The 22,664-nt window shown below is 45.4% G+C and overlaps 1 protein-coding gene across 1 annotated transcript in view; it reads right to left on the reverse strand.

Moving 5' to 3' along the window:
* LOC139461192 (aminopeptidase N-like) overlaps nucleotides 1-19,194 on the reverse strand; it is a 58,308-nt gene extending 39,114 nt beyond the window's left edge. Inside the window, exon 1 of the mRNA XM_071242786.1 lies at nucleotides 18,513-19,194. Within this exon, the coding sequence (XP_071098887.1) occupies nucleotides 18,513-18,852 (340 nt within the window). The 5' untranslated portion in view covers nucleotides 18,853-19,194. The remainder of the gene's footprint in view (nucleotides 1-18,512) is intronic.
* Between the last annotated feature and the right edge of the window lie 3,470 nt (nucleotides 19,195-22,664).

Here is a 22,664-nt window from a genome sequence, read left to right on the forward strand (position 1 = left end):
GCAATGTATCGGTTGATACTAGTATGAGGACATTTAAAAATGCGACTATTACACATCAGCACAATATATAAATCGTCTTCGAGATAAATGCGTAGCTTATTTGGAGCCTAAAGTTGTGGGTGTGGTTGTGGGTGTTGTTGTGCCAGTGGTTGTGGGTGTTGTTGTGGTTGTGGATGTTGTTGTGGTTGTGGTTGTGGTTGTGGGTGTTGTTGTAGGTGTGGTTGTGGTTGTGGGTGTTGTTGTAGGTGTGGTTGTGGTTGTTGTTGTGGTTGTGGGTGTTGTTGTAGGTGTGGTTGTGGTTGTGGTTGTAGGTGTGGTTGTGGTTGTGGATGTTGTTGTGGGTGTGGTTGTGTGAGTGGGTGTGGGTGTGGTTGTGGTTGTGGTTGTGGGTGTTGTTGTAGGTGTGGTTGTGGTTGTGGTTGTGGTTGTAGGTGTGGTTGTGGTTGTGGATGTTGTTGTGGGTGTGGTTGTGTGAGTGGGTGTGGGTGTGGTTGTGGTTGTGGGTGTTGTTGTAGGTGTGGTTGTGGTTGAGGTTGTAGGTGTGGTTGTGGTTGTGGATGTTGTTGTGGGTGTGGTTGTGGTTGTAGGTGTGGTTGTGTGAGTGGGTGTGGGTGTGGTTGTGGTTGTGGTTGTGGGTGTTGTTGTGGATGTTGTTGTGGTTGTGGTTGTGGTTGTAGGTGTGGTTGTGTGAGTGGGTGTGGGTGTGGTTGTGGTTGTGGGTGTTGTTGTGGATGTTGTTGTGGTTGTGGTTGTGGTTGTAGGTGTGGTTGTGTGAGTGGGTGTGGGTGTGGTTGTGGTTGTGGTTGTGGGTGTTGTTGTAGGTGTGGTTGTGGTTGTGGTTGTAGGTGTGGTTGTGGTTGTGGATGTTGTTGTGGGTGTGGTTGTGTGAGTGGGTGTGGGTGTGGTTGTGGTTGTGGGTGTTGTTGTAGGTGTGGTTGTGGTTGTGGGTGTTGTTGTAGGTGTGGTTGTGGTTGTTGTTGTGGGTGTGGTTGTGGTTGTGGGTGTTGTTGTGGGTTTGGTTGTGGTTTTTGGATGGTTGTGCCGATGGTTGTGGGTGTGGTTGTGGGTGTGCGAGTGGTTGTGGGTGTGGTTGTACGAGTGGTTGTGGGTGTGGGTGTGGTTGTGCGAGTGGTTGTGCGAGTGGTTGTGGGTGTGGTTGTGGGGGTGGTTATGGGTGTGGTTGTGCGAGTGGTTGTGGGTGTGGTTGTGGGTGTGGTTGTGCGAGTGTTTGGAGGGTATAAGCCCATGATGGTACAAATACGGTCCTCCCTTGAATAGTGCTTGCTACTCAACAAACGACGTGTCTGCCTTTTACCAGGCTCTTTCCTAACGAAACAAATATAACGGCGACGAATATCAGCTAAATAACGCAATATTTGATATATTTTACAGTAATGCGTCTAAGCGTTTCACATGGCCATCCCAAACAGTGCCTGGTTTGCCATGTGACCCGAGGACGTTACGTCTTGTGTGAACCTTTTGTGTATGATGCACGGAATGCTGTCGGAAGGGGGCGGAGTTGTCGTCACCTCTGACCTCTGCACGGAATGATACAGCGGTTTTGGTGAACAGACATGTGTCGTAAATTACCGAAACTTTCCGAGAGCATGGGCGAGGGTGAGAATGCATAGCACATGAAACAACATGGCGGACTTGTCACACCAGGGACGTCTTTGTCCGGAGGAATATTTGATATTTTAAATGTGTCATACCGTCTGTATGGATATCAAACCACAGCTACACAGGGAATGTTTCATCAGTGGGGCGGTCGGGTAGCCTAGTGGTTAAAGCGTTCGCTGGTCACGCCGAAGACCCGGGTTCGATTCCCGATATGGGTATAATGTGTGAAGCCCATTTCTGGTGTCCCCCGCCGTGATATTGCTGGAATATTGCTAAAAGCGGCATAAAACCATACTCACTCACTCACTGTTACATCAGCCATAAATGAGCACCATCAATCACCAATCCATCTGCATCAATCATTGATCCACCATCAATGCATCTATATATTCATCAATCCACATCAATCCACTATCGTTCGATACCAGTCCATCATCACTTCATCTTCATACAAAAAATCAATCCATGTGCAGTCATTAATTCGTTCCTCAAATCAACCCATCATTTCCATTCATCAACGACAGCCTCCGTGGTCTAGTAGTAGAGCATCAGTCTGGAGAGCGGAAGGTCCGGGGTTCGATCCCCGGCCGCGTTATACCAAAAGACGTTAAAAAATGGTACTTGTTGTTACCCTGTCTGGCGCTTGTCATTAAGGAGCTAAACAAGGACTGGTCGTCTCGGAGTCAGTATACCGTGTCTGAGTGGGGTATTCATGTTAGCTTGCGGCATGGTATCTTAGTCCGGATTAGTACAAGCAGCCACACACACACACACACACACACACACAATAAATGCAATAATCTTGGACGCGACGTTAAACTCCATTTCACCTTACCATTCATCACCAGTACATCTCCAGACATAGAGAATCTCATCCGAGTGTTTTTGTTGTTGTGTTTATCAAATATATAATCACAAGTAGATAAAAGATTAAAACTGTGAGGCTACACTGACATTTAGTCCCAGAAATATAGTTATCTTATATAAAAATATGTAACTACAAAACAATAACTTTAAATCCAAATGGAGTCCAGAACAATCCTTAATTTCCGAGCTGGGGTAATATAGACGATAAAGGGAGACAATTTGAGGGTAGGTTACACTTGCATGAAAATAGTTCCGTCAAAGTGTCATGTTCCACAGAAGTGAAATATCAAGTCTTATGTTCACTGCAATGAAAATATCTGTTTTCTTGACTTCTGGAAACTCAGTCTTTCACACTTAAGTATAATATAAACAGCCACCATCCTTATCATCATCATACCCATGAAGATCCAGGGTAGACTAGGTCTTCAGCAGCCCATTCTTGCCGTAAAAAGGCGTCTGGTTGTCGTAAGAGGCGACAAAAGGGATCGGGTGGTCAGGCTCGCTGACTTGGTTGATGCATGTCATCTATCCTAATTGTGTGGATCGATGCGCATGTTGTCAGTCACTGGATTGTCTGCTCCAGACTCGATCATTTCCAGACCGCGGCTTATAGCTGGGATATTGCTGAGAACGGCGTTTAACAACAAACAAACAACTCTTCGTGGTATTCCAACCGTTTTGGTCCCTAATACCCATTCGAAGAAACCATATTGTCGTACACATGGACATGCTGCCCACAACGATGTAGCGATTGACTGACACAATTAATTAATATCTTATAACGCTACATGCTACTTTTTCATTTATTTCCGCAATCCATCATATCGTAGCTATCTATGTAGCCTGTGAGTACTTATGGACCAGGCAAACCAATCACAGGAATTATGAGCAGCGATCCATCCATCGAGAAGAAGACATCCAATCACCCAAGACACAGAGCCTGGCCACTCGATCTGTGAAGTCACCTCCTTGGCCATATGACCGCCTCCGTGGTCTAGTGGCAGAGCATCAGCCCAGAGAGCGGAAGGTCCGGGGTTCGATCCCCGGCCGCGTCATACCAAAAGACGTTAAAAGATGGTAATTGTTGTTACCCTGTCTGGCTAGGCATTACAGGGCTAAAACTCGGCTCGGAGTCAGTATACTGTGTCTGCGAGGGGTATTCATGTTAAACTGCGGCATGGTATCTCAGTGGGCTAGCACTATAACATTGCACGTCGCTATATAAGTGCAATAATCTTGAACGCGACGTTTCAACATTTCACCTCAGCTCAGCTTGACCACCTGCGCCCCCCCACCCCCTAAACAAACTAAATAGATATGTACGTCAATTTAGAACTGTAAACATCTCCTCTCTGTCACGTAACATATTTAACTAAAACTCTTTAAGTTTGGTAGTAAAATATCTGCGCAACTTCATTGCCGCTACAAATCGAGTAATGTGAAAATAAAGAAATAAACACACGCCTATTAAAACCAGCATTAATCCTAACAAAAAAGTCTCTGTTTCCAGATACAGGTCGGTGATCGCATTCTTCACTAGAGTTCCGGTAACAACCAGACATCGCAGGCCTCAACCGCCGACTGTCTCCAATATGGGACAAGTCTGTCCGTTATTTATGTTCGGATGCAGAAGTGGGGTAATGTTTAAACCAGCATCAGCAGCTCAAACACTGCTTGACAATGCCTCACTGATAATGTGCATCTGTTTGAGTGCGGAATATTCCTAACTGCGCAGTTCGCAGGGGGTGGATTTTGACACCTAATGGCTGACTTAATGTCTGTTTCGCATACTTATGTTTAAAGTTTGATGATGAGTTGATGTGTTTATAAGCCATTAAACGAAGAGAGTGATATAATGAACAAGGGAGGGGAAAAGGGGTTCATTGTCGCGTTCAGTCCATTTATAGAGTGACGTGCATGCACAAGTGTGTGTGGCTGCTTGTACTAGTCCAGACGAATGACAGTTTTGTAGTGCTAGCCCACTGAAATATCATGCCTCAGTTTAACATCGTTACCCCAACAGACACAGTATACTGACTCCGAGACGACCAGTCCTTGTTTTATCCCCGTAATGCAGGCAGGGAAACAACAAGTATTACTTTTCCAGTGAAATAGCAATACGTGTTTTGTAAAGATAAAAAATAGGAACAATATTAATACGTGCGCGACAGATAATCCATCGCTTCCTGCGTTTCCGTTCCATCAAAATCGAACGCTTAATTGACCTACTGAGAGCAGAGCTTAAATTAAATATGCTGATGAAAATATATGACGCCTCTCATAGCAAATCGTTAGAAAATGTATCCATGAATACAATAAAGCCCTTAGCTGTCCAGATAAACGGGGTTTCCAGAATAATAGAGTCCAGATTAACGGGGTTTCCAGAATAATGGTGTCCAGATTAACAATGTTTCCAGAATAATGAAGTCTAGATTAGCGGGGTTTCCAGAATAATGGAGTCCAGCTTAACGGGTTTTCCAGAATAACGGGGTTCAGCTTAACGGGGTTTCAGAAAAATAGAGACCAAATTAGTGGGGTTTAAGGAATAATGGGGTCCAGATTAACGGGTTTTAAAAAAGGGGTCCAGATTAAAGGGGGTTTCCAACATAATGGAGTTCAGACTAACGGGGTTTCCAGAATAATGGGGTTCTGATTAGCGGGATTTCACTGTTTATGGCATGTCACATATAACAATCTCAAACACACAACCCATCTGCACATTTCGCTCGTGGTATCAGTTTCAGATGTACTCGAGCTTTCACTTCATAAGAAAATATGACCTTGACCTTGGCTTAACGTGTTCCTAACACAGGTGTGGGCTTGTGAGGCCATCTTACGTCCTACGGTACTAAGCCTGCTACTTATGTCGTGTGTACCCACCCCGAGACGTCCCTTATCGTCTCCTCCATTGGGTAATGGCTAATAATGTCAGCCCTGAGTGTCTACTTATGCCAAATGGTCAGCTTTAATGGTTAGCTTTCGTGTCCCTCGCCATGATATTGTTTGTATGTTCATAAGGTTTGCTTAAAACCATACTCACTCCCGCTCTTCCCTCCCCTATTACCTATATTGAATTTATTTCATCAAAAAGGTCAACCAAATGTTGCTTCCCCTACGGCCAGTCAGTGCAGTCAATCAGTCGATCATTTTTTACATGTGTCAAAACATACGATATACACGTATAAAACACATCAAATAGCCCTTCCTCCCAAAACACACACGCGGTGTGAGGAATTCACATACAAATTGACATTGCACTGTGAGGAGATCTGAGGTCACGACCCCTAGCGTTGACTAAACAGACCAATAAACGCTCGCCACTCTCAGCAACTCCGTGACCTTTGATAATAATACCTGTCCCGCCCAACCATCTCCTTTGAAACCCGGGCACCGTCTTTGTTTTGTAAGGCGACATTTTTGACAACACGTTGACCTTTCGTCAGTGAATATTTCCAAGTGTTTCACTTACCAAATATGCACGTCTATGGCTTCTAGCATTACACATGAAAAACACACTGGCATAGCAAATGTTCTTCAAGTGAAGAAAGTTGCCGGAGAAAAACTACGTGAAATTGGAGTTGTGTTCAAGGACAATCCACTGTGAATTCATGTGCCAGATACCTTCTCGAATATGTAAGTTTCACAACATGTGTGCGTTTTAAAGAAACACTGCTGGTGGCATATACCACATTTAATTGAGTAAGTGAGTATTGTTTTATGCACCATCAGCTGCCAATGAAAGATTATGTTTGTTTGTTTGTTGCTTAACACCGAACTCTATATATAGACACCTGTCTGTTACTAATACATTCTGGACCAGACAATCAAGTGATTGATATCACGAGCATCGATCCACCCAAATGGAACACGATGACATGCATCAACCGAGTCGCCTCTTACGATAAGCATGGGCTGCTGAAGACCTATTCTACACCCACCCACTCCCGCCCCCCCCCCCCCCCCCCCCCCCCACACACACACACCATGTAAAAAGGAACATCATTTGCAAAATCACAAAATGCAAAAATTATTAGTATTCGCGCATGCGCAACATTTCAAAGTGCCGCCTCTCTTTATCGTGCCAGGATCCGATGACTGAGCGTGAATCGACCTCATCGGTGATTGTGGTCGTCAGCCCCAGGTTTCCAATTTTACAAGGACTTAATATTACACTAGTTTTGTGAAACGCCCTTGGTTCAGTATTTTTCAAGTTACGCCAGTTTTACATGCACATACATAGGACTTACAACTGCTTTGTGAAACGGAAGTCAGCATCACCTCGGGTTTTCCTCCCACATCAAGTTGACACGCAGTGTTTGTTTGTTGTTTAACGCCGCACTCAGCAATATTCCAACTTTATGACCGTTGTCTGTAAATAATCGAGTCTGGACAAGACAATCCAGCGATTGACATCATGAGCATCGATCTACGCAAGTGGGATACGATGACATGCAACAACCAAGTCAGCGAGCCTGACCCGATCCCGTTTGTTGCCTCTTACGACAAACATAGTCGGCTATTACGGCAAGTATGGGTTGCTGAAGACCTATTCTACCCCGGATCTTCACGGGTGTATTTTTATCATCATTATTGTTTTTAGGATTGCAACCGTCTTATACTCGTCGATTTACTCTAACAAGGGATGATTCCGCATAATGAGACCCCCGTTCTCCTCGAATAACGAATAACTAGACATAAAATCTGCGATTCAACGACGGATAACACGACATCCTCGGATCCCCGTTAACTCGAACGGCGAATGATTCCACACTATCTGACTACCGCTTTACTCTTACTACAAGTAACACGCCATAATCGGATTTCCGATCTCGTGGAACGACGGACACCATGACATATTCCGACGACATGGCAGGCTTCGAGATAACGAGACTTCGAGATAACGAGACTTCATTCACAAAGACTGCAGTAGAATGTCCTATTTAAAAAACACGGTGATATTTAAAAGTTTACAAGAGCTGGGAGCCCTTTCCAGGAAGTACAGAAAGTGGACGCGGTGTTGCTGAATAACTTGTTTTCTGACATTAAAACATGTTACTAGCACATTTTGACAAGGATACCTAAAGGCTTGCTCTTAATGTCGACATTAACATCTCCCGATGTCGGGACGACGTTTAACTGCCACGTCCAGGACAAACCAACAGTAAACATGTCGACACTGTTTCCTTTTATGATAATACATGCTGCATGAATGATGAATCCGTGCAGAATGAAATAATGAACGCAGCAGTTTGACAGACGTTGTTGGTTGGCCTACTTTCCGGCTTTCAAGACGCTATTCGCTATAATAAATGCAACATAACCGCGTTGTAAACGTTTCGTGTACAATGACCTGACACACGGGAACGGTGCTGACAGACACTGTGGATCCAGATGCACGGGTACGGTTCTAACACTGTGGATCTAGATGCACGGGTACGGTGCTAACACTGTGGATCTAGATGCACGGGTACGGTGCTGACAGACACTGTGGATCCAGATGCACGGGTACGGTGCTAACACTGTGGATCTAGATGCACGGGTACGGTGCTAACACTGTGGATCTAGATGCACGGGTACGGTGCTAACACTGTGGATCTAGATGCACGGGTACGGTGATGACACTGTGGATCTAGATGCACGGGTACGGTGCTAACACTGTGGATCTAGATGCACGGGTACGGTGATGACACTGTGGATCTAGATGCACGGGTACGGTGCAAACACTGTGGATCTAGATGCACGGGTACGGTGCTAACACTGTGGATCTAGATGCACGGGTACGGTGATGACACTGTGGATCTAGATGCACGGGTACGGTGCTAACACTGTGGATCTAGATGCACGGGTACGGCGATGACTGACGCTGTGGATCTAGATGCACGGGTACGGTGCTGACTGACACTGTGGATGCAGATGCACGGGTACGGTGGTAACACTGGGATCCAGATGCACGGGTACAGTGCTGACACTGGGATCCAGATGCACGGGTACGGTGCCGACACTGTGGATCCAAATGCACGGGTACAGTGCTAACACTGGGATCCAGATGCACGGGTACGGTGCTGACTGACACTGTGGATGCAGATGCACGGGTACGGTGGTAACACTGGGATCCAGATGCACGGGTACGGTGGTAACACTGGGATCCAGATGAACGGGTACAGTGCTGACACTGGGATCCAAATGCACGGGTACGGTGCCGACACTGTGGATCCAAATGCACGGGAACAGTGCTAACACTGGGATCCAGATGCACGGGTACGGTGCTGACACTGGGATCCAGATGCACGGGTACGGTGCTGAATGCCACTGTGGATCTAGATGCACGGGTACGGTGCTGACTGCCACTGTGGATCTAGATGCACATTTCCGATTTCGATTATCAGGGCGAATCCGGTATTTAAACCCATGAGTATCGGATTCTAGCACGACTAAGGGACACAACTCTGCTCTGCTCTTAGACGACGAGGACAACCATGTGCCCCTTAATTTGGTTTGTCAGCACCGGACCCGTGCATCTGGAATCACTATGTCAGTTAAAAAAACGGACAGTCACGTGTTTATGTTTGTTTGCTGCCGCACTCAGAAATATTCCAGCTTCATGACGGCGGTCTGTAAGTAATCCAGTCTGGACAAGACAATCCAGTCATTGACATCATGATTAATGATATGCATCAACCAAGTCAGCGAGCCTGACCACCCGATCCCGTTAGTCGCCTCTTACGACAAGCATAGTCCCCCTTTACGGCAATGGTGGGTTGCTGAAGACCTAATCTACCCCGGATCCTCACGGGTTCTGCATTCTTGATGTTTCTGGTTGTCACGTGACAAATGTCAATCATTTGTTAGACTTGATTGATTAACTGTTTGTGTTTTTGTTCAACGCCACGCAGCTTTTGTCCATCTATATCATGGTCTGTAAATAATCCTGTATTCAGTGGTTGACATCATGAACACCGATTTACGCAATTGTGATACGACGACATGTCGACGAGTCTGACCACCCGATCAATTGATCCGCCTCTCACTAGCTCAGGTTGCCCACGACCGGTACTGGCAACCGGATCCCCCATTTTTATCGATTATTATTTTTTTATTTTTTTATTTTTTTAATCATAAATAAATTACTCGTGTTACTGGAAGCAGGAACTGTTCGTTTGGAGCTCGGCATTAAAAGGGAGAAAACAAGAGGTGGTAGTCACATAGTCGGTATCATATATGGTCTGAGGGTGGTACACGCTGCCCACCCTCCACACACACACACACAGACACCACACACACACACACACACACACACACACACACACACACACACACACACACTTACACGCACACACACGTGGACGTCGCTATATACGTGCAATAATTTTGAACACATCGTTAAATCCCATTTCAGCTAACCTCACTGGACCTTGAGTGTAAACACTGTCTGGACCAAAGCAAATATTACCAGCTCCATTGAAGAGACTTCAACAAAAATCATCCAGCGAAAGATCTGGCAATCAGACTTTCTCAGCCTGACGCCTGACCTGGCCGCCGTCCTACAAAGCGATCTTAGCGATGAGGTGATCGTAACTCCCATACCTTAACATAGACTTACGACACCCTGGTCCACGATGGTTCTACGTTCGTCAGTCGGCCAGCAGGGTTCCAACCCACAGGATTAGCAGGATAATTAGCAGGAACGGTGATCGTATTATACCGCTGAGACATGACCTACATTCCAGCTCTCAGCTTGATTTTTTCTTCAAAGAAACCTGGTCGTCGCATGCTCTTTCTTGCCTCAGCGATCTGACATGCATACATACGTTTGAATTCTATCATGGTGATTTGTGTAGCCGATAATCTCAATCGCCTGCTTATTTATGTCGTACGTGGCATGTTGGTTATGAGAGGCGACTTTCGGAACCGGGTGATTCTTCTCGGTGATTGTATGTCGTCGTACCCTGACACAATGGGACGTTGCTCATAATATCAATCATTAGTTGCTCTATATTATTTATTTATTTATTTATTTTAATATATTTTTATATATTTATTTATTTACTTTAATATCTTTTTATTTATTTATTTATTTATTTATTTATTTATTTATTTATTTATTTTAATATCTTTTTATTTATTTATCTATTTATTTTTTTCTTTATCTATTTATTTATTTATTTATTTATTTTAATATCTTTTTATTTATTTATCTATTTATTTTTTTATTTATCTATTTATTTATTTATCCACGAGTATTTAAGCTCACTTGCCCAGCGAATCAAGAATTCGTCCTGACACCATAATAACATTGCTTGCGAAAACAAGGAATAATAGTTTACAATAAACGTTTACAATAGAGTAGTTATAAACAATAAATAGTTACAAATATACATAGACATCTTTTTTCTTCTTTAATGTGAACATCTCCGCGACAGAGATCCTTGGCAAACCAGCAACTCTACGAGTCCTGGGAGTATTTTTTGGCTTACTCAGAAAACAGAACCATTCGTGACCAACTCGTGTTATTCCGGGACAAGCCGAATAGCGGGTTACGGAAAGAGGCGAGTGGTGACGAATGAAAACAGAACACGCGAATAGCTTACAAGCTGCAAGTTGATTCCAAAATGCGAAATCACCTCTCTGCGAATACCGCCTGTCTGGGAAAACATTGCGTCAGCTAGTTTTACATTCGTTTCATTACTGTAATTCGTGTTTTGCAAATACCAAACCCTGATTGGTTCGGTTGCGTTGTTAGATCTACTTATAAACGAATTTTACGAGACTTTAGCACGGTTGGGATAAACAGTGAAGTTTAAATTTACGCCAAGTATGTGTATGGACATTATACGCATTTTTTACGATAATAATTTGACTCGTTGCTAACGTTTACGATTGCGTTTTCAGTTTTTATCGTTACACAGCACAAACCATCAAGACACATCCGTGGGAGCGCTACGTTACGTCACAGCCCTAAACGCTTAATTGTGAATATGTTGACAAACTCAACGAGCTCTAGATTCCCGTGTCAAGCGAAACCCACTATGCAACGTTTTCTGAAACTGGCGGTGCGGCTTAGCTGTCGAGCACGTTCAGATGACTGAACCTCACATATTCTCGTTTAAAACCAACCGTGAAGACGCCATTCATTGTGAAGCAGCTCTCACACTTTGCCGAGGTGGTTGCCGAGCTCTCCCGAGCCTAACTCGGTTAGGACTCGGGAAGAGATGGGGTGAAATGGGGTTTAACGTCGCGTCCAAGATTATTGCACTTATATAGCGACGTGCATGTACGTGTGTGTGTTTGTGTGGCTGCTTGTACTAGTCCGAACTGATGCCGATTTATAGTGCTAGCTCACTGAGATACCATGCCGCAGTTTAACATGAATACCCCACTCAGACACAGTATACTGACTCCGAGCCAACCAGTCCTTGTTTTAGCCCCTTAATGCCGAGCGCTAGGAAGGGTAACAACAAGTACCATCTTTTAACGTCTTTTGGTGGCCCAGTCGTCTAAGGCGCCGCGATTCGCTGTGCACAGTTGCGTCCCTTGGGCACGCCAGAAACCTATGATTGTGGGTTCGAATCCCGGTTCGCCCCGATTATGTTTCTAGGTTTGTCAGCACCATACCCATGCTCGTGGGTTTCACCGAAGTGGTAAATGTCCGAGACCTGGATCACTTCGGGATTTCCTCCCACATTAAGCTGACACGCCGCGATATAACTGGAATGCTGTTAAAAGCGGCGTTAAACCCAACTCGCTCACTCACTCACTATCACGGGACACAACACAAAAAACTACTTCACACATTATAACAATGTGGAGAATAGAACAGGGACCAACGGCGTGACGAGCTAACGCTTTAACCACTTGGCTACCCTTCGCCCCAAACAGCCGATGTAGTTTTGTCCACTATGTTTGTTCGTTGTTTAACGCCGCACTCTGCAATATTCCAGTTATAAGACGCGGTCTGTAGATAATCGAGTCTGGACCAGACAATCCAGTGATTGACATCATGAGCATCAATCCGCGCAATTCGGATACGATGACGCATCAACCAAGTCAGCGAGCCCGACCACAGGATCCCGTTAGTCGCCTCTTACGACAAGCAGTCGTCTTTTACGGCAAGCATGGGTTGCTTAAGACCTATTCTACCCCGGAATCTTCACGGATCTGTCTCACTATGAAATACTGAGCTTCACAGAAACATTTCACAAGCCATGGACAAACTTTATTTTCTAAAGTTGGTTATCTGTGTGTGCCTGAATGGCGTACACAATTCAAACCCTGTTGACACGAGCGGAATCTATTATACACGTCAAAACACCAATAGGCACCCGTATAACGTGAACAATCAGGCAGGAAGATCATGAAAAGATTCCCTACCATCTGGTTAAGCCCTCTAACAAGTACGGAATCCTTTTAGGGCCATTTCTTTTTTCTTTTCTTTTTCTTGAAATTTCAAGATACTTAGTAAGTTTAAATTTCAAGATAATAAGTTGAAATTTTAATATATTTTAACTTATTATCAACTTAAGTTCAAGATCTTTATCTTGAAATTTCAAGTAAACGGCTTCCGTGCATAAGCAATGATATTCATACTTCATTGTGAGCCGACAATCAAACGCTCGTCATAACAAAACGACCGAAGTTCAAGGTGACCTCGGAATTGCGCCATCTTCAATTCCAGTGTGTCACCGGTTGTCGACTGTTGTGAACACTATTGACTGAGCTTGCAAGGAATCGGTCTGAATTAACAAAGAGACTTAGTTGCCACCTGTGAATAACGAAAAGACGTGAATTTGAATCGTATATGGCGGATTGTCATGAAAAGAGACTTGTACCGTGCATTGTAAATATCAGCTGGCGACGGAGCTTTGTGCACGTGCAACAGCGGCAGAAAACGTATTCCTCGTGCATCACGCAGGGGCGACTCACGCAGCATAAATACACTCTACAAAGAGTTCTGGTATATTTTTCAAATATTTCGCACAAGAGAATGTTTTGTAGGGATATGTTGAAGTAGGGAGATATCCTCGTAATTCTCGATTCTCCATTCCTTAAAAATAATGAGCCTCTCCCTCTACATCATAATCTGACAATTGACCCCGCAGATATGCATAATTCCAAATGCAGAGGTGACGATATGACGTGGAACATGAACTCCACGTGCAACGCGTCACACCCACATCCCCAATTTTTAGGTGAAAGATAGGTAAAAAGTTTTGTTTTGTTTGTTGTTTAACGCCGCACTCAGCAATATTCCAGCTATATGACGGCGAACTGTAAATAATCGAGTCTGGACAAGACAATCCAGTGATTGACATCACGAGCATTTATCCACGCAATTTGGATACGATGACATGCATCAACCAAGTCAGCGAGCCTGACCACCCGATCCCGTTAGTCGCCTTTTACGACAAGCATGAGTTGCTGAAGAAGTGTACACTTAAACATCTACATGATTTCAAAGCCAACTAGTCTGTCTCAAAGACCTAAAGAATAAATTAAAACACGAATCCAACTCAAATCTAATAATATTTGGCAAGTCTAAAGTGGCTCAGCTCTGAAAGTCCCTGAAATTAGGCATTCTTTTGGTCTCCATTGGATTTTTAAACTTTATTTTTAAATATATATTTTTAAACAAGATAACTCTCTTCCTGGGACTGTTAGCGGTCTCCATGGCAACTACACTCCATGTAAGAAATTGAAAAGAGTACCCTAACATCTCCATGGTAGACAACCGACACTGGAGCTACCTAGCTTTAACCCAATATACACTGACGTATAAACGCCGTGAACACATTTTCAACAGAAGTGGGGTTACAGGTTGCATAAGCCGCAGTTACCTCATAACCGTTTGAAACGTCAAACAAAAACAGTCATATTCGTATATACAAATTGGCAATTCTAGCGTTAGAGCACGACTAACGAGCTCACTGCTAATTAAACGTATTTACTTAAGGTCAATTTATTCCGACTCAGTGCCTATATATATTTGACCCGTTCCAAATTGCTGTACTTCCCCATGTCTTCCACATGACGTCAAAGGAGGCACACGTGGTTGGTGTAAACATATTCCCCACGTTAACAGGAACTGATGTTAACCGCGTGCAGATCTGCTACTATGTGTTATTAACAGGAGTAAATCCGCCGCCTGAGCGGACGATCAAAGCGGGCTGTCTTCGTCGTTGGGGAAACTCTGGCTACTGCAGATTGTATGCATCGAGCCGTGAATCTCAACACCTCGTTAGAGTCGCAGTGTTTGTAGTTGAAGATCCGTTTCGGTAATGTCTGATCGTAAATCTGAAACATATGTGCAGAGACCATATACCGATATATGGTCTCTGATAAGTGCCATTTCGTAACCGCGATTCCCCTTTACGACAACCCGAAAAAGAACTTGGATTTCATTTTCGGCATTTTTGGAAATTATTGATGACTTTTATGTCTACTGTCTTATGGCTATAACCAGGCGATAGGGCATTCACTTGTTGGCATAAGTTTATAGTTGAGATAGGTAAAAATATCACGCTTTTTTACGACATGCCGCAAAGGTATATATACTTAAAATAAGTCAAATAAATGAGCGAGTGAACATAGTTTAACGCCGCTTTGAACAGTATATAAGTAATATCACGGCGTGTCAACTTAATGTGGGAGGACAGCCCGAAGTGATGCAGGTCTCAGACGTTTACCACTTCGGTGAAACCCATGAGCACGGGTATGGTGCTGACAAACCTAGAAACATAATCGGGGCGACCTGTGAAACCCAACTCACTCACTCACTCACTCCAAGCACACGTACGTAATAACTATGAAAAAACTTATATATCCTGTTACTTTCACCACGTGTTGACGTGGTGCTGACGTCTACACCTGTGTCCTGAACCACTTGATATAACAAGCTGTCTGTCTTACTTTCAAGTGACATCAGGGGTGTGGTTGCAATGAGCGATAATGCAATGCACCTTTCATCAGGTCGCTTAGGATAAAAATACTTCATTCCTTAAGTTTCGTGTAACACAAACCAAGAAAAGAGCGGAAAATATAAACCCCCACCTCACACTAACCCACCCACTCATCACCTCATCCCGAGGGTAGAATAGGTTGCCTCACACCAACTCACCCCGCCTCACACCAACTCACCCCGCCACACACCAACTCACCCCGCCTCACACCAACTCTCCCACCTCACACCAACTCACCCACCTCACACCAACTCACCCGGCCTCACACCAACTCACCCCGCCTCACACCAACTCACCCCGCCTCACACCCACTCACCCCGCCTCACACCAACTCACTCCTCCTCACACCAACTCACTCCGCCACACACCAACTCACCCCGCCTCACACCAACTCACCCCGCCTCAAACCAACTCACTCCTCCTCACACCAACTCACTCCGCCACACACCAACTCACCCCGCCTCACACCAACTCACCCCGCCTAACACCAACTCACCCCGCCTCAAACCAACTCACCCACCTCACACCAACTCACCCCGCCTCACACCAACTCACCCCGCCTAACACCAACTCACCCCGCCTAACACCAACTCACCCCGCCACACACCAACTCACCCCGCCACACACAAACTCACCACCTCACACCAACTCATCCCGCCTCACACCAACTCGCCCCGCCTAACACCAACTCATCCCGCCTCAAACCACCTCACACCGCCTCACAACAACTCACCCGGCCTCACACCAACTCACCCCGCCTAACACCAACTCACCCCGCCTAACACCAACTCATCCCGCCTCAAACCACCTCACACCGCCTCACAACAACTCACCCGGCCTCACACCAACTCACCCCGCCTAACACCAACTCACCCCGCCTAACACCAACTCATCCAGCCTCACACCAACTCACCCGCCTCACACCAACTCACCCCGCCTCACACCAACTCACCCGCCTCACACCAACTCACCCCGCCTCACAACAACTCACCCGGCCTCACACCAACTCATCCCGCCTCATACAAACTCATCCCGCCTAACACAAACCCACCCGTATCCGCACCCCCACCACCTGAAACCAACCCCACGCACCCCTTCCTAATCCTTGCTGCCCTGGGTTGTGGCTCCATCCACATTGTACTATCCAAATGTGACCTGCAGTGCGTTGCCCAACTACAACCATGAAGCACCTTCTGGTGAAAGTTCACACAGTACGCGCTCTAACAACCTCAATTTTTGTCTGATTGGGTGAGAGATAATTGAATCAAATATTCAGAAAATAGAAGCATTAGCCTTAGGACGAACGCATAAAGTGTAAGTATACGCAGGTAGGCTAAGGTGGTTATGTACATGCATGTGGAATATTGTACATTGTACAAGATAAAATACATGCATCCCTTAAGCAATTTCGTTGTAAAGAATGACGGGTCGGGGGCAACAGGTTCTAGTTGTTGTTGCCCTCGAAGAACCATCAAGTTCGTGTGAAATACTGAGAAAATACGTAAAGATCTCCAATAGCCTGTGAGGCGCTCGAATGTTGACAGTAACATCACCATCTCATCCTACCGGGTACCCACCAACTACTTTCCGCGACCGACGTTTCTGAACTTCACGTGTTTTGTGACCTGCGCGTTATACACAGGGCCGCGTGCAACCAGTGGTTGATATCGTGAGGAAATCCAGCCAGATCAAACCAACACAGCTAGCGCTGAGCAAGGTCTGGTGACTGGAAGGGTGTTGACAGTAAGCACACAGAAGTTGCCCGGAACGAGCACACACGCGGACACCCAGGAATGTAGGAAATGGCACAACAGCACTCCGCGGCAAAATGTTGTGGTCGTTTCCAGTTAATATTTCTGTTTTTAAAATAAACAGGATGATTCCATTCTTAACGAGAAAACAAAACGTGGGTATTGCTGGTCAGAACAGAGACCCAGAAGCTGGTCAGCCTCGGTGACTTGGTTGATTGTGTGTAAGCTTACCTCAGCATTGGGGGACGTTGTTTAATAATAATAATAATAATAATAAAGTGCATTTATAATGCGTCAGATTCCATTCAACAAGTGGATGCTCATAGCGCTACACTATTATTACCCCGGTCAATGGATCAGTGATTTTCATTCTCAGCTCCCTGGGGAGTATACAATCCAAGCTGCCTGTGAGGCGCTGGAAGGTTCACAATCACAGGATTGTCAGGTCCAAACTTAATTATTTACAGACAGCCGTCATGTAGCTGGAATATTGCTGAGTGTGGCGTTAAACAATAATTGAGTGAGTGAGTATGGTTTTATGCCGCTTTTAGCAATATTCCAGCATTATCACAATGGGGGACACTAGAAGGCTTCACACATCATACCATTGTGGGTCTTCAGCCTGACGACGGAACGCTTTAACCACTAGGCTACCCAACCGCCCCCGTCAAACAACAAACAGGTCAAAATAAGAACACATTTTGAAACATATTTTCGGAAGACACACATGAGCATTTGTAACAGTGACCTATATACGGCAGCATCATTACGTTATAACGAAATGATTTCATCTTTCCCCTTGAGTTCGCTACAAACAAAACTGACACTGACAATGCTTGAGCACATCTACGCTCAATACACATGCTTTATACACGATCGTTCGCTTTAAATGAAAACATGACGTACATGCTATTCGGAACATGGCTAAGGACGTTAAACAACCATTGTGAATATTCGTGAGTACAGAAGGCGACAATTGTCGGCCCAGAGGGGCCTCATTCAACACGCAGCGTCTGGTATGACAATCTGTAACCGTAGTCCCTAGACCTCCAGTGCAACAAAACGCATACAAGTCCATATGTTTGACAAAGTGAACTTCAATACTTTCTTTAACTGCTCTTTGCAATGCGTGTTGGACGTACGGGATATATACGTATATTCCACGAGGACGCCACGCCCCTACATTAATCAAAATTTACTTATATTACACTGGGGAATTTTCCTTTGACGACAAATCTTTTACACCGTAACCCAGTAATTCCGCTGATTAATTATTATTTATTAATTATCAATACCTATATTTTATGAATATGATACTTACATATTTCCATGTCCCCATCCATGGCCATCTTCTTGCACTGGGTCTTCACATAATCCGGGCTGGGGGTCGTCGTCCCCTTGTTCCCCTGTTGTCCCTGCTGTCCCTGCTGTCCCCCGTTAGAGGCGGGGCAGCTACACACAACTGTCTTCTGACCCCCCGCAAAATGAACAATCAACCCCACTCCTACGGCGATCGCGATGACCAACAGCACCATCAAAAACCCAACTGCCGTGCTGACGTAACATCCTCCGCTTTTGTTTTTCTTTCCATTTGTCAAATTGGTTTCACTGTTGTACTTTTGCATGTCAGAAAAGTCCATGCGTTCTACCCCATTCGCCATGGTACCGTTACACTTCTCGCAATGGACGGGCGATCAGTAACGCCCTCACTTCGCACTATTACCACTTAGTTCCAAAGCGCGTCTCTGTTCCTCCGTACAGGTGTTAAAGATGTTAGTGCTTGTTTATGACAGTCGCGGGGCAGCGAGAGTTAACGAGTCATCCAGGACGTGCTTTGGGAGATGATCCGTCTCGCTGTGAGACAACTGGTGAATGCTCACCTGGGAGCCGTCAGCCAGGTGTAGCGCGGCGAGGTCGCATGTCACATGACACCCCCAGGAGGCCGGACAGCCCGCGGTGACCCCCGGAGTCCTGACGGGAACATGCGAAACAAATTATTCACTCAATTTGGAAAATTTAGCGAGAAACGATGCGCGGAGGGGTTAATATGAAAGTGTGCAGACCTCGTTCTGCCATATCGCCCTCCTCAGCACGATCCCAACCACTTGCCGGGGATTGCAGCCTCTTCCTCTCTGTGCTCCTCGCATTCCTCTTCCGCTCTGTGCACAACGCATTCTTCTTCTCAGTGCTCCTCGCATTCCTCTTCCTCTGTCTCCATCTCGCATTCCTCTTCCTTTCTGTGCACCTCGCATTCTTCTTCCTCACTGTGCACCACGCATTCCTCTTCTCCTCAGTACCTCTCGCATTCTTCTTCCTCTCTGTGCTCTCGCATTCCCCTTCCTCCTTGTGATTCTCGCATTCCTCTTCCTTCCTGTGTACTACGCATTCCTCTTCTTCTCAGTATACCACGCATTCCTTTTCTTCTCAGTGCACAAGGCAATCCTCTTCCTCTCTGTGCACCTCGCATTCCTCTTCCTCTCTGTGCACCTCGCATTCCTCTTCCTCACTGTGCACCAGTAATCCTTTTCTACTCAGTGCTCCTCGCATTCTTCTTCCTCACTGTGCTCTCGCATTCCTCTTCCCCCTTGTGATTCTCGCATTCCTCTTCCTTTATGTGTACCACGCATTCCTCTTCTTCTCAATTAAACCACGCATTCCTCTTCTTCTCAGTGCACCTCGCATTCCTCTTCCTTTCTGTGCTCTTCGCATTCCCCTTCCTCTCTGTGCACCTCGCATTCCTCTTCTCCTCAGTGCACCTGCATTCCATTTCCTCTTTGTGATTCTCGCATTCCTCTCCCTCTTTGAGGTACTCGCATTCCTCTTCCTCTCTGCTCCTCGCATTCCTCTTCCTCTCAGTGCACCAAGCATTCCTCTTCCTCACTGTGCTCCTCGCATTCCTCTTCCTCTCTGTGCATCTCGTATTCCTCTTCTCAGTGCACCTCGCATTCCCCTCTCTCTGTGTGCACCACGCATTCCTCTTTCTCTCTGTATACTAAATAGTTGTCATGGATTTTTGTTTCCTTTTTATCGCTCTTTGTCCCCCGCCTTTAAAATTTAATGTTATTGCCGTAAGACAATCGCAGGTATTCCTCCTTTACTCTCACAGTCACCTTGTCTCACGCATTCCCCCACTGGGAATGTTATCATCTTGCACAAATGTGCCGTTATCTCTCATAGGAATCTTATGCCGCTCAACGTCTTCTTCACCCTTCACCCCTCGGTCCTCTCTCTCGTTCTTACTGTCTCTGTGTCTCTGTGTCTCACTCTCTCCCCGTGTCTCTCTCCTTGTCTCTCACTCTCTGTGTGTGTGTGTCTCACTCTCTCTGTCTCTCCGTATCTCTCACTCTCTTTGTCTCTCTGTGTGTCTCACGTTCTGTCTCTGACTATCTCTTCTGTCTTTCTGTCACTCACTTAATATCTCTCTGTCTCTCACTCTATATCACTCTGTGTGTGTCTCTGTTTCTCCCCTGTGTTTCTCACTGTGTCTCTCTGAGTGAGTGTGTCTCTCACTTTGTGTCTCTCTCTCTGTGTGTCTCTCACTCTATATCACTCTCTCTGTGTGTGTCTCTGTTTCTCTCCTGTGTTTCTCACCGTGTCTCTCTGAGTCAGTATGTCTCTCACTTTGTGTCTCTATCTCTGTCTCTCTTTTTCTCTCTCTTACCGACTCGAATATATCTCCACTCAACTCATTCAAGGAGCAACACAGTGTTGCTTGAACATACGGCGTTGTCATACAGACCAGAGAGTTATTATCGTCCAGTTTCCAGCATACAAACATTTTCCCTCTCCGCGTCTCTCACTCTCTCTCTCTCCGGTTTCGTGTCTCTCAATCTCTCTGTTTCTCCCCGTTTCTCTCACTCTCTCTCTGTCTCTCCGTGTCTCTCACTCTGTATCTTTGTTTCTCTCCCTATCTGTCTCTCATTCTGTCTCTAGCCTTTGCTCTCTCTCTCTCTCTCTCTCTCTCTCTCTCTCTCTCTCTCTCTCTCTCTCTCTCTCTCTCTCTATCTCTCCGACTTAAATATATCGCTCAATTCATGCTAGGAGCAACAACAAGCATTTGTTAACTTTTGTAAAGCGTAAAGCAAACATGTTTTCCCAGACGGCAATACGGTTAGATTCAAACATATTGGATTTACCGGAAGCTAAACTGTTGTTTCGTCTGTCATCATTGACATGCCCTGGTGATTAAGCCACTGGTCACGCCGGGGTACAGTGTTTCACAACGTCACGTATTAAGAGGGAGGTGACCACAGCTGATGACAAGTAGCCCGCTGGGTTGTGCCCTCGCTTATAACGCACTAGAGCTGGTTTGACTCTTTAAGTGAGGTGAGGTGAAATGGGGTAGACGTCGCGTTCAAGATTATTACATTTATATAGCGACGTGCATGCATGTGTGTGTCTGTGTGTGTGGCTGCTTGTACTAGTCCGGACTGATGCCGATGTATAGTGCTAGCCCACTGAGATACCATGCCGCAGTTTAACATGAATACCTCACTCAGACACAGTATACTGACTCCGAGCCGACCACTCCTTGTTTTAGCCCCTTAATGCCGAGCGACAGACAGAGTGACAACAAGTACCATCTTTTAACGTCTTTTGGTATGACGCGGCAAGCCTCGGAGTTTTTCCACTTTTATCAACTCATGAGATACAAGATACCCAACGTACTGACGGCGTACTTGAAATTATTATATCAAACTGACCTATCACAATGACTGGAACGAGAGCTGGGTGTGCAACGTGTGTATGTTATATTTGCAGAGAGATATGAGAGCAACAAACGTCAATGTCACTGTGACCTGTCGCCGTTAACAGATTACTGGACACGATGATAAAACGGAACTCCATCCATCATCCTGTTGTTGGGGAGACAGTTATCCCCCTTTGTTAATCCCGTTATTAAAATATCGCTCTCAAATCCGTCAGATGTTGTGATTCCCTTCGCTGGTGATTAATGCCTCTCGGTGTATGAGTGGGCAGTGGGCAGTCCGACTCTTGTCTCGGGGGTATCCGCTTGAGAAAACTGAAGTGTCACATATCTTATTCATCTTCTCTTAGTGCTATTGTCAACTTGCAACATCAACAGGATATATCTGTCACATAAATTTGCTGCTCGGAGTGATGTAAATGGTTCATTGTATATTGTTTGTTGGTTTGTTTGTTTGTTCATCACCGCACTCATCAATATTCCAGCTCTGTGACGTCGGTCTGTCAATAATGGACCAGACTTTCCACTGACTACAGTTATTGAGATCAATGCCCTTTCACTGAGTGGATATGTGGGTGTGTGAGTGAGTGAGTGAGTGAGTGAATGTTTTCACATTTTAAAAAGTACTTCTGTTACATCACGGTGTGTCATCCTGAAGAGGATGAAAAGTAATGCAGGTCTGAATCGTTTACCATTTTGCTGAAACACAGATATTGTGTTGAAATCCACTTGCAAAGCTATAGTGTTGAATCCCACAGTGACAGC

This window comes from Haliotis cracherodii, unplaced genomic scaffold, assembly GCF_022045235.1.
Source record: "Haliotis cracherodii isolate W230 unplaced genomic scaffold, xgHalCrac1.p SCAF_14, whole genome shotgun sequence".
NCBI lineage: Eukaryota > Metazoa > Mollusca > Gastropoda > Lepetellida > Haliotidae > Haliotis > Haliotis cracherodii.